The following is a 12,485-nucleotide window of genomic DNA, read 5'->3' as shown; positions in this document are numbered from 1 at the left end:
GTTTGGGAAAGAAAATGTTGAGCATCAAACATTAGATTTTCCTGCACTCTGGACTGAAGAAGCCTCTTGGATGAGAGGCGAAACATCTTCAGGAAGTCCAGCTGCCTATGATATAGCACTGAAGATTACATTGACCTGGATGACTGAGAATCCTCACTGACATCCTGCACTCAGGTGAATTTTTATGCATCAATTTGGGACTTTTCTGCTTCGAATCAAGGTGTACATATGATGTAATTTTGTCAAAATAAAAGTCATATTATGGGGAAATATAACATCAATTCCAAAAAGTACAACAAAGTCAAACTACAGGCCTGTCTCTCCACATAGAAGCATCTCAGAGATTGTTTGGTGTGGAGGGAACCGCCTCTGAGGTTTTGCAGAGGTGCTGTGCAATTGGCTGAGTCCAAGCTTTAATGGGGGCTCCGCCCCTGCTTGACAAGCCTGGCCCCGCGCTGTCAGCCACAGTCATACGTGTTGCTTTAAGTCCCAGTGGACGGAGTTCACTCTGACAAACACCAGCCGAGAAGTGGAGAGGACCTGCAGCAGCAGCTAAAAACAGAAGGGGACAGTTTTCCAAAGAGGCTCGAGCTGATCGAAGTGTGTAGATAAAATAAGACTGAGAAAGGTACAGCGTGTTTGTCCTGCTGGGTGAAGCATCTGAGTGGTGTTGTTGAGGCGTTGTGGATGAGTAGTGAGGAGAGTGATGTGGTAGTAAATATGGTGGCTGGGATGTTTTTTTTAATCTGAAGTTGCACCACATGAGCTCTGCGTCCAGAGCACTGATGCTTACATCAACACCCTTTAAAATATTAACATCTGATGTTTGCTTGTTGCAGGTTTCCAGTGTCAAACTCGACTCCATGTCCGGGAGAGGAGAGGAATTAAAGTCAGAGGAAACACAAGAACAAAACACTAGTATTCTACTGTAAATGGACACAGTGAAGATCTCGTAAAGGGACACATAATTCAGACCATCTTGTGTCCTCTCCCTGGATATTTGTTCACTCTGCGTAAAGCGCGCGTACAGAGAAGCCACAGAGATGGATGTAGCGGCGGATCAGCCCCGCTGGATGCACCACCACGCCGTGCTGAACGGACAACACCCAGACTCTCACCACCACCACAGCCTGGGGCACAACTACATGGAGCCCACGGCGCAGCTGCTGCCTCCGGATGAGGTGGATGTTTTCTTTAATCACCTGGACTCACAGGGAAACCCGTATTACCACAACCCTGCCAGGGCCAGGGTGTCCTACAGCCAAACGCACGGTAAGATGGAGCTGTGACACAACGGTGCAACTTAGGGAAGGAACTCGTAGCTGGTTATAGCATGAAAAATATCAGCTGTAAAGTAAAAGTGGATATTTTTCTGTAAATAATCGCCTGTGTAGTTTAGTTTTTATGATAGTTGGCAGGTCATTTTATCTCAGTCAGAGTGTGACAGTTTTCTGCTGATTGAAACATAGATTAAAATGTGATTAAAATGTTTTCTGGCCTTGTGCATAACTACATTTCCTGCTCGTGAGTCTAATAAAATGAATTTAAATACAGTTTTGTGATTTAAAAATGTTATAGAATCACCCAAGAAAAAAGCATGCAATTGCATTAATGTTTTCAATGCATATTTTAGTTTAGTAAATATTTGTTTAATTGTGGTTTATTTTTGTGGATTTGTGTGATATTTGTATACCTTATTTGCAAGTTTAAATCAGGCAGTGTCCCAGTGAATCAACAAGTCTCGGTTATTTTTGCATCCACACTTCCACGCGACGTAAAAACACCCCACAGTTTCTGTAAATGCTGAATCAGCCTGTCATCACCTGTATCTATAATAAATAGTCTGCTCTTTGTGTCGTCTCTCAGCTCGTCTGACGGGGACTCTCATCCACAGCCCGGGGATCTCATGGCTGGACGGAGGCAAAGCAGCCCTGTCTGCGCACCACCACCACAACGCCTGGGCCGTCAGCCCCTTCAGCAAGCCCAGCCTGCACCACCCGGGCTCCGCGTCCCCCGGCGGCCTCTCCGCGGTCTACCCTTGCAGCAGCAACTCAAACACGGTCTCCGCGTCCTCGTTAACGCCGCCGTCCCACTCCAGCCCGCATCTGTACACTTTCCCTCCAACGCCGCCAAAGGACGTATCACCGGACCCCGGGGCCGCGTCTCCCTCCGCCACCAGGATGGACGAGAAGGAATCTATCAAATACCAAGTGTCGTCGTTATCGGAGGGGATGAAGATGGAGGGCTCCAGTCCGCTGAGGAGCAGCCTGGCCTCCATGAGCACTCAGACCACCTCCACCCACCACCCCATACCGACGTATCCCACCTACTCTCTCCCAGCGGCGCACGAGTACGGCAGCAGTCTGTTTCACCCCGGCAGCCTGCTGGGAGCATCATCCGGCTTCACCTCCAGGAACAAAGGCAAAACACGGTCCTGCACCGGTGAGTCCACCAAAAACACACCTCACACTCGTCCCCAAATATAAAAGAAATTAAATCTGAAAATATTCACACAGTAGGCTGTTAGAGGATGTTATCTAGTGTCCTATAGCGTCAGTGGAAATTAAACCAAACTAAAACTAAATGAGACAATAGAAGTGCTCAATGCATTTTAAAAAATATCCTGCAGCACTCTACTGTACATAATATCTATATATATGTGATGCAAATATGAGTTTATTAACCCTATAATGTAGCTTTGTATTGTTTTGTTTTCGTGCCAAATTCATAATTCATACTACTCTGTAAATATTCATATAAGAGGATTATTTCACAATCTACACACACAAATAAACACATTTAAACTGCCTTTTAATTAAAATAAAATGGTTTATGAATCTTAGCAAACAAAGCAGATCTATGGTTATTATCTCACAACTCTTAATGAGCCTAAAATTATCTATATAGATTTTTTTTGAGTATTAAAAGAGACATGTATTAAATTAAAAAAACATCCCGTGAAAGCCATTTAACATATTCCAAATATAACCAGATTATTATTATGATTCTATTTATCCTGTGTGACCGTAAACGCAGCAACATCAACGTGCAGACTGTGATTTGAGCATCATCACCGCCTTTATCATTTTTGGAAATTGTATTATAATAATAATAATAATAAAATAATGGTATTTTCCCCCACTACATGTTTGCAGAGGCCTAAGCCAGCACTCGACAGTCCTCCGACACAGAGCGACTTTGATAATCCTCTTTTGTTAACCGTGACTCTGTAATTACGCCTGAGCTGGCTGCAGCAGCACACTGAACTGGAACCAGCCCAGAGGTGTGAAAGGAAGATCCGCGGGTGCACGGAGCCAAAAACCTCAGTATTTAGGCTAGGAGTCTCTTCTCTGTTACATAAGACAGTAATACATTGTCCTGATTGTTATTTGATTACAGAGCAGGAGACTCCCAGCTTCAGCCTGACTGTGCTTAACCAGTTTGTTATCAGGGAGACAGAGCAGGGTGACCTAAACTCAGAGTGACTTGTTTTTATTAAATAAGAGCTAACTGGCTGCAAAATGTAGTTTTATGACTTCACTATAATTTTAGGTTATATGACGAGATGATTGGTGTTATAAAGTTACACATATTTTCTTTTTAATGTTTTTTTCTGCCCATGAGGAAGGGTAAAAGGTATCCAACTCACATCTACTCATTTATTTTGGAAAGTAAAATTAAATGGCTCTGTTTTTTTATAATAAAATATATATTCTCCTCCATCAGGTTGTTTAACAGGACATATATTTTATAGGAGTGAAGCATTAGTGCTGAACTGATGTTTAAGAGCAACTGATTATACATCTTCAGCTTTTATCTGTTGTGTGCTTCTGTTAATGCTCAATATATTCCAGTATACTACACAAAGACACTGTTTCTTTGTCTTTACCCTCACAAACAAAGAGTCAGAGGGTAATAAAAGTTAAATACAACATGTACTTTAGTTTATAATTGAAGGTGCTGCATGTGGAAATGCATTGCTTATACTGTGTCCACACATATGCACATAATTAATTTAGAAAAGTGCCAGTAAATGTAAAATTAATTCCTGTTAGAAAAGGTAAATCTTTACAATTTGGTCACACAATCATCATAATAATAATAATAATAAAATCTAGATCAAAAGGCAGAGTGGATTTGTATTCCAGACAGGTATCAGATTTGATATCTCCAACATCTCTGTGTGTTCTTCTTCAGAGGGCCGTGAGTGTGTAAACTGTGGAGCCACCTCGACGCCCCTGTGGAGACGTGACAGCACCGGACACTACCTGTGCAATGCCTGCGGGCTGTACCACAAGATGAACGGCCAGAACAGACCGCTCATCAAACCCAAACGCAGGCTGGTGAGTCCCATCAGTGGGGGCAGTGAATGAGTGTGTGTGTGTGTTTCTGTGAATGTGTGTGTGTGGTTGTGGCAGTAAATAAAAAGAGTGTGAGGTGGAGGGAGAGGGGGAGGAGGTACAATTCCAGGAAAGTTATATTTTCCCAATCAGTTTCCAGGAATTGTGTTTGTCGCTCACCTCCTGCTCCTTCATGCTTGGGCTGTGAGCAGAGTGAGACTATCTGTGTTGTTTCTCTTATCATTATTACTGCGACTTCTGATACTGTCATTGATAGCAGGGCCAGCACCCCATCCCTCAGAACAACACAGGGCCTCGCTGACACTTTATGGCTCATAATGCTGCTGTGGATTGCTTTTTTTAATTTGTGGAGCAAGTCAAAGAATTTATTTTGACTTGTGAGCAGCTGACTGTCAGTGTCCAGCGAAAACAATGTGTATGCATGATGATGATGTTTTAATTTTTTAAATAAACCAAAAAATAAAGTGTTCATTTTTTGGTTGAGAAAATGTAAGCCATTAAAAAGCCACTGGATTTTGTAAAGATATATTGTCACCAACCTTCACCTCATGAAAAGTTGACTTTTTTTTTTTTTAAAAGGGCAGTGAGAGTCTGTCTCTGCAGGGGACAGAGCAGTTTGGGAGTTATTTCCCATCATGAACTGCTTCAAGCTTCAATGTTTCTGGGAGTCAGATACCACATGTCACACTCATGACACACTTTAAAACTGTTTAAACACATAAACCATTGATTGCAAATGTTCTACCTGGCTGGGGGAGTCACAACCTTAATGAAATATAATTTGAATTAAATACTAGAAGCATCAAGCATACTATAAACTATTTAAAAATATATATGGCGTTTTTTGGGACTTTTGCTAAAATAATGATTGACACAAAATAATTATTCCTCCTATTTGGTCATTTTCTGAACAATTTCAAAATAAAGCAATAGCCTGTATTTGCAGCATCAGTGTATTCATGTAACCATGTGCACCAGCTGTGTTTGAAATGAGGACAGTATTTGCAGAGTCAACAGACACTGCTCATTAAATCAGTGGTATTCTATTAACAGTGTGTACGGCACTGGGCCATGATGAGACTTATGAAAATGGTTTGAAATAGATTTATTGAAGGAATCCTGGACGAATGAGCTTGCAAAAAGCGAGACAATAGAGACAAAAGCAGCATTTAATCTAATATGATTACGTACAAGAAAAAAGTGCGCATCTACACGGTAATTAAGGGAAAAAGGTCAATCGACAAAAGGCTGCCGGTGAGAAAATATTATTCCAATTGACAAAAGACATACTTAAGCGAATTTTGGGATTATAATTTAAAGTCAAACATTCAGAAAAATAACAGATTTGTATCGACCTGGTCAGTGTGTTTGTTGACGCATGCGGGCTGATGTGAGTCTGCACCGCTGCGACAAACAGCTCTCATCCATCGCTACTGACCTGCAGGACTCTGTGCGCACACAGCTGTCTGTTCCACACAAAATATATGAGCGTTTCATTTCAGCGTCTGTTGGCCATAATAGCATATAATACAGCCATATATCAGGCCTGGTTTCCGTAGCTCGCAGTGCTCCACAGCGCCTTGTGTTCAGTGGCAGCAGCCTTCCAGTTGTTTCCTGTCCGGATATCTGACCGGTCCAGATAAAGCAGCGGAGCCAGCGCCTGTTTCCTCCTGCGGCCTCCTAACTATAGGCTCAGACCTCAGCTCACAGTGGTCAAGCTCTGCGTCCACCTCCACCTCAGCCACACAGAATGCGCAACACAGCGAACATTTAGAAAGAAAGAAAGGGTTGGGCAAGTTATGGAGGCTGATGTTTGACGCAGCAGGGCAGGGCACTTGGTTTTCAGAGTTTTCATGGGGGAAATAACTTCGGGGTGATGATTATACAAATAAAATAACTAAGTTATTTCATGGTTTGTTGGAAAATACACTGATAAGAACGTTTTAACTGAGGGTGCAGATTAATGTATTCATTTCCTGGAAATTAGACCTAGCATAATATAATCTTTATAAACTAGTACTGAGCTTTGTGCATGTGAACTGAATATTTGTATTTAAGATTCCACACGTGATTTATTGTACAGACATTTTCATTTAAAATCTGCTGTTAAAATATTGAGGTAACTTTAGTTGATTAATCGATTTGTCACTGCAGAGAAGATTAATTAACAATTGTAATAATAAATCATTAAGTCATTTTTTTAAAGCAAAAGTTAAAAGTATTTACTGGTTACAGCCTCTCAAATGTGAATATGTTTTGTTTTCTTTACTAATTTATGATAGTAAACTGAATATCTTTGGGTTTTGGACTATTAATCCAACAAAACCAGACATTTTAAATCGTCACTGTGGCCTCCAGGAATCTGTGATTTGCATTTTTTTGTATTTTTGCTGACGTTTTATGAGTCCAGTAATTAATATATGAAGTAATATATATCTGATTATTGTTAGTTGTAGCCCCAATACAGTGATAACCATCTTACGGCCTGCAAAAGGGTGCCAGGTGGCCCTTTTTCTAATTCACATTACTATATATACATATAGTGTGTACTTTGAATGTAAATAAGGTCCTAGACTGTATATAAGAGGCATCAAAATAGAGTTTATTTATCAAAAACAGAGCCAGACTCTTGAATCCTAGAAATGCCTCTGTGTAAACCTGACCTGTGCGGGGCTGCTGCATCTCGCCCCTAGCCTCCTGTCATTTTGCAAAAGTGGCCCCCGAGCAAAGCAAGTAGAGTATTCCTGCCTTAATATCATTAAACAGTAAAAGTTAATAGATTAGAAAGTAAAACAAATCTCATACAGACAGAAACAGACTGTTATATGTGTTCTCAAACTGCCCTGTGCTGTGTCTGTGCTGCTGAGCTCTAATCAAAGCTTAACATCTCTCCACAGTCTGCTGCCAGACGAGCAGGCACCTGTTGTGCTAACTGTCAGACGACCCTCACCACACTCTGGCGGCGCAACGCAAATGGAGACCCCGTGTGCAATGCCTGCGGCCTCTACTATAAACTGCATAACGTAAGTCTTTGACTGCTTAACGCCAAGTTGGGCCCGGCAGGGTCAAGTAGACGGGAAGTAGGCAGGCAGGTCACTCTGATTGTTGGGGGATAAGAGAGAGTGAGAGTGAGGGCCGTTCTACTCTCAGACACTGTTGGACTGGTCGGTGTTTTCTTTCTTTGTGCTTTATTGTTTCCATGGTAGGCGTAATCCCCTTGAGAGTCACAATGGTGGGACTGTTGTTGAGTGGGACCGCCACAAGGCTCCATATGAATAGCATTAAGACCGGAGGCATCAACATAGATAACAGGGACTGGGGATGGATATTTTAAAGGATGAATCTGATCATATTTTATGTACTTTTTTTTATTGTTAACAAATCCCATAAATCACACAAACAATTATTGTCTGTGTAGCGAAAGCCAGAAAAAGCTTATTTCCTTGTACCATAGACTGCCACTGTTGTCCAAAAAACTATTAAAAAACCTTAAGGAGCCACACAATGCTACTTACACTGTTCTGATGTCAGATATACTACAGCTCCAGTTGTGTATTAATCCACAGCTGAAAACAGTCTCCAACAAATGCACTATTTACTCTTCTTTATGTAAAGTTGGCTATAAACTACAGTGCCCAGCTGTTTTAGGGACTTATTTAGCCTTTTAAAAATTTGAAAATATACCCTAATAACCAATTTTTTTCCATTTACATTCTTAGTGGGAACCAAGGGGTTTGGGGCTAAGTGCCACAGACAGGATGGGAAAGTAGAAAAGTACTCAGGGATGGTCTAATGCATTGTTGGTTCTGAGCTGCGGTCGAATACTCAAAGAAATTACGTACTATATGTTTTCCTAAACACTTTCCCTTGACCTCGAAGAGTCAAAAGGTCAAGAATTTATGAGGACTGAAAAAAAGACAACCAGTCTCACTTACATACGTAATTATGCATTAGCGGATGTTGTTGATTTGAGTCTGGTTCTGTGAAACTACAATGTTCTGAAGATGGAGGACTAAAAGCACATCGTAGATACTTTGCGTGTTGTTTCATGCAGGCTTTATTAATGTAGAAAACCTGGTGAAACATATGACGTCATGGTTGGAATTAAAATAAAGAAGGAATATAGACGACCAGTGACAGAAGCAAAACAACATGGCTGTCATATCGAGAACTGTTACTGACGCCCACCCCTCTGTCCACCCATAGTTATCAACATAAATCCGTTTTAGTAGGATTCTATGAAAAAAAAAAAAGATTAAATGTTTGTGAGATAGGTCCGACTGTTCACGTTGGTTTTCATGAACACTCAGATGGTGCATCGCTTTAAATTTCCTTTCCTTTCGTAAAGGATGGTCCAATGTACCCTAAGGTAGGGGAGATAACAAAGGCATTGAAACCCCTTTCCTTAGCATTTAGAGAATTCAACTAGCTCTTATCATGGCTGCTGCTTTCGACTGAAATACATGTAACACAGATGCGGCGCGACATGTTTGCTGCAACAGGCCCACAGTCGAGCCGTCCATTATAATCAACTGAAGCGGTTACACTGACTATGGAAACTGCACATGCTCGCGTGGGCCTTGTGTGGCTCCTCTCTAATTTTACGTGGCTGTTTTAATTCTCTATGACCCTCGAGCAGGTAAAAACTACACAGAATCAATCCTTTTAAAGATGGATAAAATGAATACCTCAGTGAAATGTGAAGAAATGTGAAGCAGTAGAGCAACTTGTGTGTGTTTTTACGTTTCACATTAAAATATATCAATCAAATCAATGCATCTCGTTGTTAAAACACTCCAGTTAATTGATTCAGTACAAGTTTAAATAGTGGATGCTTCCAAACCCTGCAAAAACAACTGCATTATTACTTGTCAAAAGACTCAATATGCACACAGTGAAGATGGCAGCAACCACATGCTAAAGAAACAGAGCCTGTGTAGCAGGTAAGAAAGCTACGAAATGCGTCAGGTGGCGTCACTTCGGGTCGCGCTCATGCCTCATGTAATTCAGCCGTTATATACGTTAGATAGGAACCTTCCCAAGAAAAAAAGACTGTTCGACCGCAGCTTTGGTCTTCTCATGGGATTGGACAACAACAAAAATATAGAATATTGTTATCCTTTAAGGACATAGCAAACTTAAACTATTTGTTGACACAATATTCCTAATTTCTGGGTTTGAACTTTCCCTCCAAAGTTTCACCAGATCCCTCACCTCCTCACTTCTCCCTCTCCACACAGGTGAACCGGCCTCTGACCATGAAGAAGGAGGGAATACAGACACGCAACCGAAAGATGTCCAACAAATCAAAAAAGACCAAGCGGGGCTGCGACAGCTATGAGGAATTTACCAAAAGCCTGCACGACAAGAGCTCCCCCTTCAGCTCTCTGGCCGGACATATGTCCATGGGCCACCTGCCACCTTTCGGCCACTCTGGACATATGCTTCCCACGCCCACCCCGATACACCCCTCCTTTGGGCACCCGCACCACTCTAACATGGTGACGGCCATGGGCTGAGAGGGTGAGGAGAGGGGCTAACGTACAGGAACACTGGGGGAACCTGAGATGGTTGTGTGAACTGAGGACTCACTAGAGGACAGTGTGTACAATGTTACAGACATGCAGTTTGTGTGTCTTCATCTTGATTGTCTCTTGATTGATTATGCCAATGGTATGTTGGAGAACAGATGTATCATGGGAGGAAACAACCTTTTTACTCCTTATCTATAGGTACCTATTTTGATTGTGGAAGACAGAGAGCGATATTCTGCTTCCTGTCATCCAGGCACCCACATGTAAACACAAAAATGTCATTGCACCTCATAGTTTTGTTGCCGCTGACAGCCTGACTGACTGCAGTGTGGCTCAGTATGTGCCGAACAGGTTTATAGTAACTGTGAATATTGTAAATGTGTGAGACCGATGGGGACGTCCCCGGCAAGGGAAATCACCTTCGCAACTTTAAATGAAAATATGCTGGAATTTTTTTTTTTTTTTTTTTTTCTTGCTTATGGACAATTTTAAAGGAATTTTCACAAAAGAAAGAAAGCAAACAAAAAAGGTTTATGAATCCTAATTTGACACTGTTTATTATAATTATTGTTATTATAATTATTATTGTTATTCAGATAATTTATTTTCACTGCCTTTTGTTTTCTTTTACTATATCACCTGAATCGTAATATGGATACTGTTATCCCACTTATGAATATATTTTTAGCTGAAGCGCTTTCTTTGAGCTGGTCAACATTTATACTTGTAAGAAATAAAGAGATCAAGTTCAATATCCAATCTGCTCCTTCTATTTAATATCCAGTATTCAGTATTTAAGTCTTTAACATGACAACAGACACAGACATTCATCTGGCTAATTGTGGCATCCTGAACTGCTGAACATATACAGTTACAAACCTCTCTCTTCATGAATGCACACTTATTATTAATACAATTAAAAGCTACAATTTCAATAACACCTATTTGTTTCTTTGTTCCATTTCAAAGGCCTTTACACACTGGAATGTGACGAATAAACGACTCGTGAATGCCTAATGCTCAAATATTTTGCACCAAAAATATCCACACCGGCAGTAATGCCAATTTGCAACAGTGACAACAGGTCTGCCTTTATCTAGACGTGGTCACGTGACATCTGCTCTGCACAATGTGATTCGCTGATACTTTTATTTGGTGCCAAAGCTCAGAAAAATGGACCTGTTCCAAAATAAAATGATGGCACTTTTTCCTTGCATAACATTCGTGTTCTGTGTGGAAAAAAACACCAGTTCGAAAAAATATACTGATATGAGAATTAATCACGTGAAAAAAACGGCCCCGGTGTGCAAGGCCTTAATAATGTTTTAGGTTTATCGTCTGTGCATCAAATGATCGGATACTTTTACAGAAATACACTTATGCGCTTTCTTACAAGATGAGAGGATTAATACCATTTTCATTTTTGTACGGGAAATATGAAGCTACAGCCAGCAGCCTGTTAGCTTAGCTTAGCATAAAGACTGGAAACAGAGGGAAACAGCTAGCCTGTCTCTGTGCAAAGGCGACAAAATCCACCAGCCATCATTTATAACTTTCTTCCACTGATTTCCTGGAGTCCCGGAAGTTACTGCGCCAAGCCAAGAAATAATCAAATTCATAAACTGCTGTAAAACCACAGGGCATCGTGTTAAGTCTTTGAAAAAGACGAGCTTCGGAGGTGCAGATAGGTGGATTTATCTTTGGAAAGCTCCTTGTTAGCTTTGTCCAGTCGTTATGCTAGGATAAGCTAACCACCTGCTGGCTGTAGCTTCATATTTACTGTACGAAAATATGCATGTCTTGGGATAGTGAAGGCATGACTGGCCTTTGATTGGCCAGTACTTATTGCTCTGGTTGGTTGGTCAGGTTAAGGCAAGAGGAGTGAGACTGGTGAGGGTTTGAATAAGAATGTCAGGGTGAACTAAGCTGAGGCAGAGTAAGGTAGAGGGTAACACCTAAGCCATCCTAGGAATATACGCTTACCGTCGACATTACGTGATGACCCCCTAATCAGCCTTATGATTCAGTGCCATATAAAATGCTTTATTTTCTGTTCTCTCAGCTCACATGTGACTGTGTATGTTTGCTAAAGAAAGTGCTCTTTGCTTTGTCTTGTACACATTGTGCACATTGCCATTTTTTTATAATCGCCACGGTGTGGGAATTTATGACACATAAGGGTTTTGATCTGCCCATGGGAAGAATGAACATGTAAAAGTCTGTCTATTCTTGATTAAAAGCTGTTTTCACTGTCTACCTTTCTCTCTTTAGAACATGACATTACATTTCTCCAACTCTCTTTTTCCGACTTTTATCTCGTTTCGTCTCTCTCGTATATACGTCTCACTCACTGGAGTCGCAATCATGTGAGATGATTAACACATGCAGTTTGTCAGTGAGTTTCCTGGGCTGCTAAATCAGTGCTACAAATGCTGCGCTGGTTAAAACAGAAACACTGCTTGCTGACTATAGACACAAGAGTGGTACCAATCTTTTCATCTAAATCTCAGCAACAAAGTATGAAAGCATATCTCCCAAAAATTTCAGACTATCCCTTCAACAATTTTTGGCATATAATGTCACCATGTGA

The 12,485-nt window shown here is 41.1% G+C and overlaps 1 protein-coding gene across 1 annotated transcript; it reads left to right on the top strand.

Moving 5' to 3' along the window:
• The first annotated feature begins 497 nt into the window (after positions 1-497).
• Positions 498-10,653, top strand: gata2b (GATA binding protein 2b). Its single transcript, XM_033627829.2, has 6 exons — positions 498-628; positions 840-1,272; positions 1,867-2,442; positions 4,198-4,343; positions 7,259-7,384; positions 9,602-10,653. Exons 2-6 carry the CDS (start codon positions 1,044-1,046, stop codon positions 9,878-9,880), a joined length of 1,356 nt encoding a protein of 451 aa, XP_033483720.1. The 5' UTR covers positions 498-628; positions 840-1,043; the 3' UTR covers positions 9,881-10,653.
• Positions 10,654-12,485: the final 1,832 nt, after the last annotated feature.

The sequence above is a fragment of the Epinephelus lanceolatus genome, chromosome 1, assembly GCF_041903045.1.
Source record: "Epinephelus lanceolatus isolate andai-2023 chromosome 1, ASM4190304v1, whole genome shotgun sequence".
NCBI classification, from domain to species: Eukaryota; Metazoa; Chordata; class Actinopteri; order Perciformes; family Serranidae; genus Epinephelus; species Epinephelus lanceolatus.
Note: the sequence above shows the minus strand (reverse complement) of the source record. Positions and strands in the feature narration are given on the sequence as shown.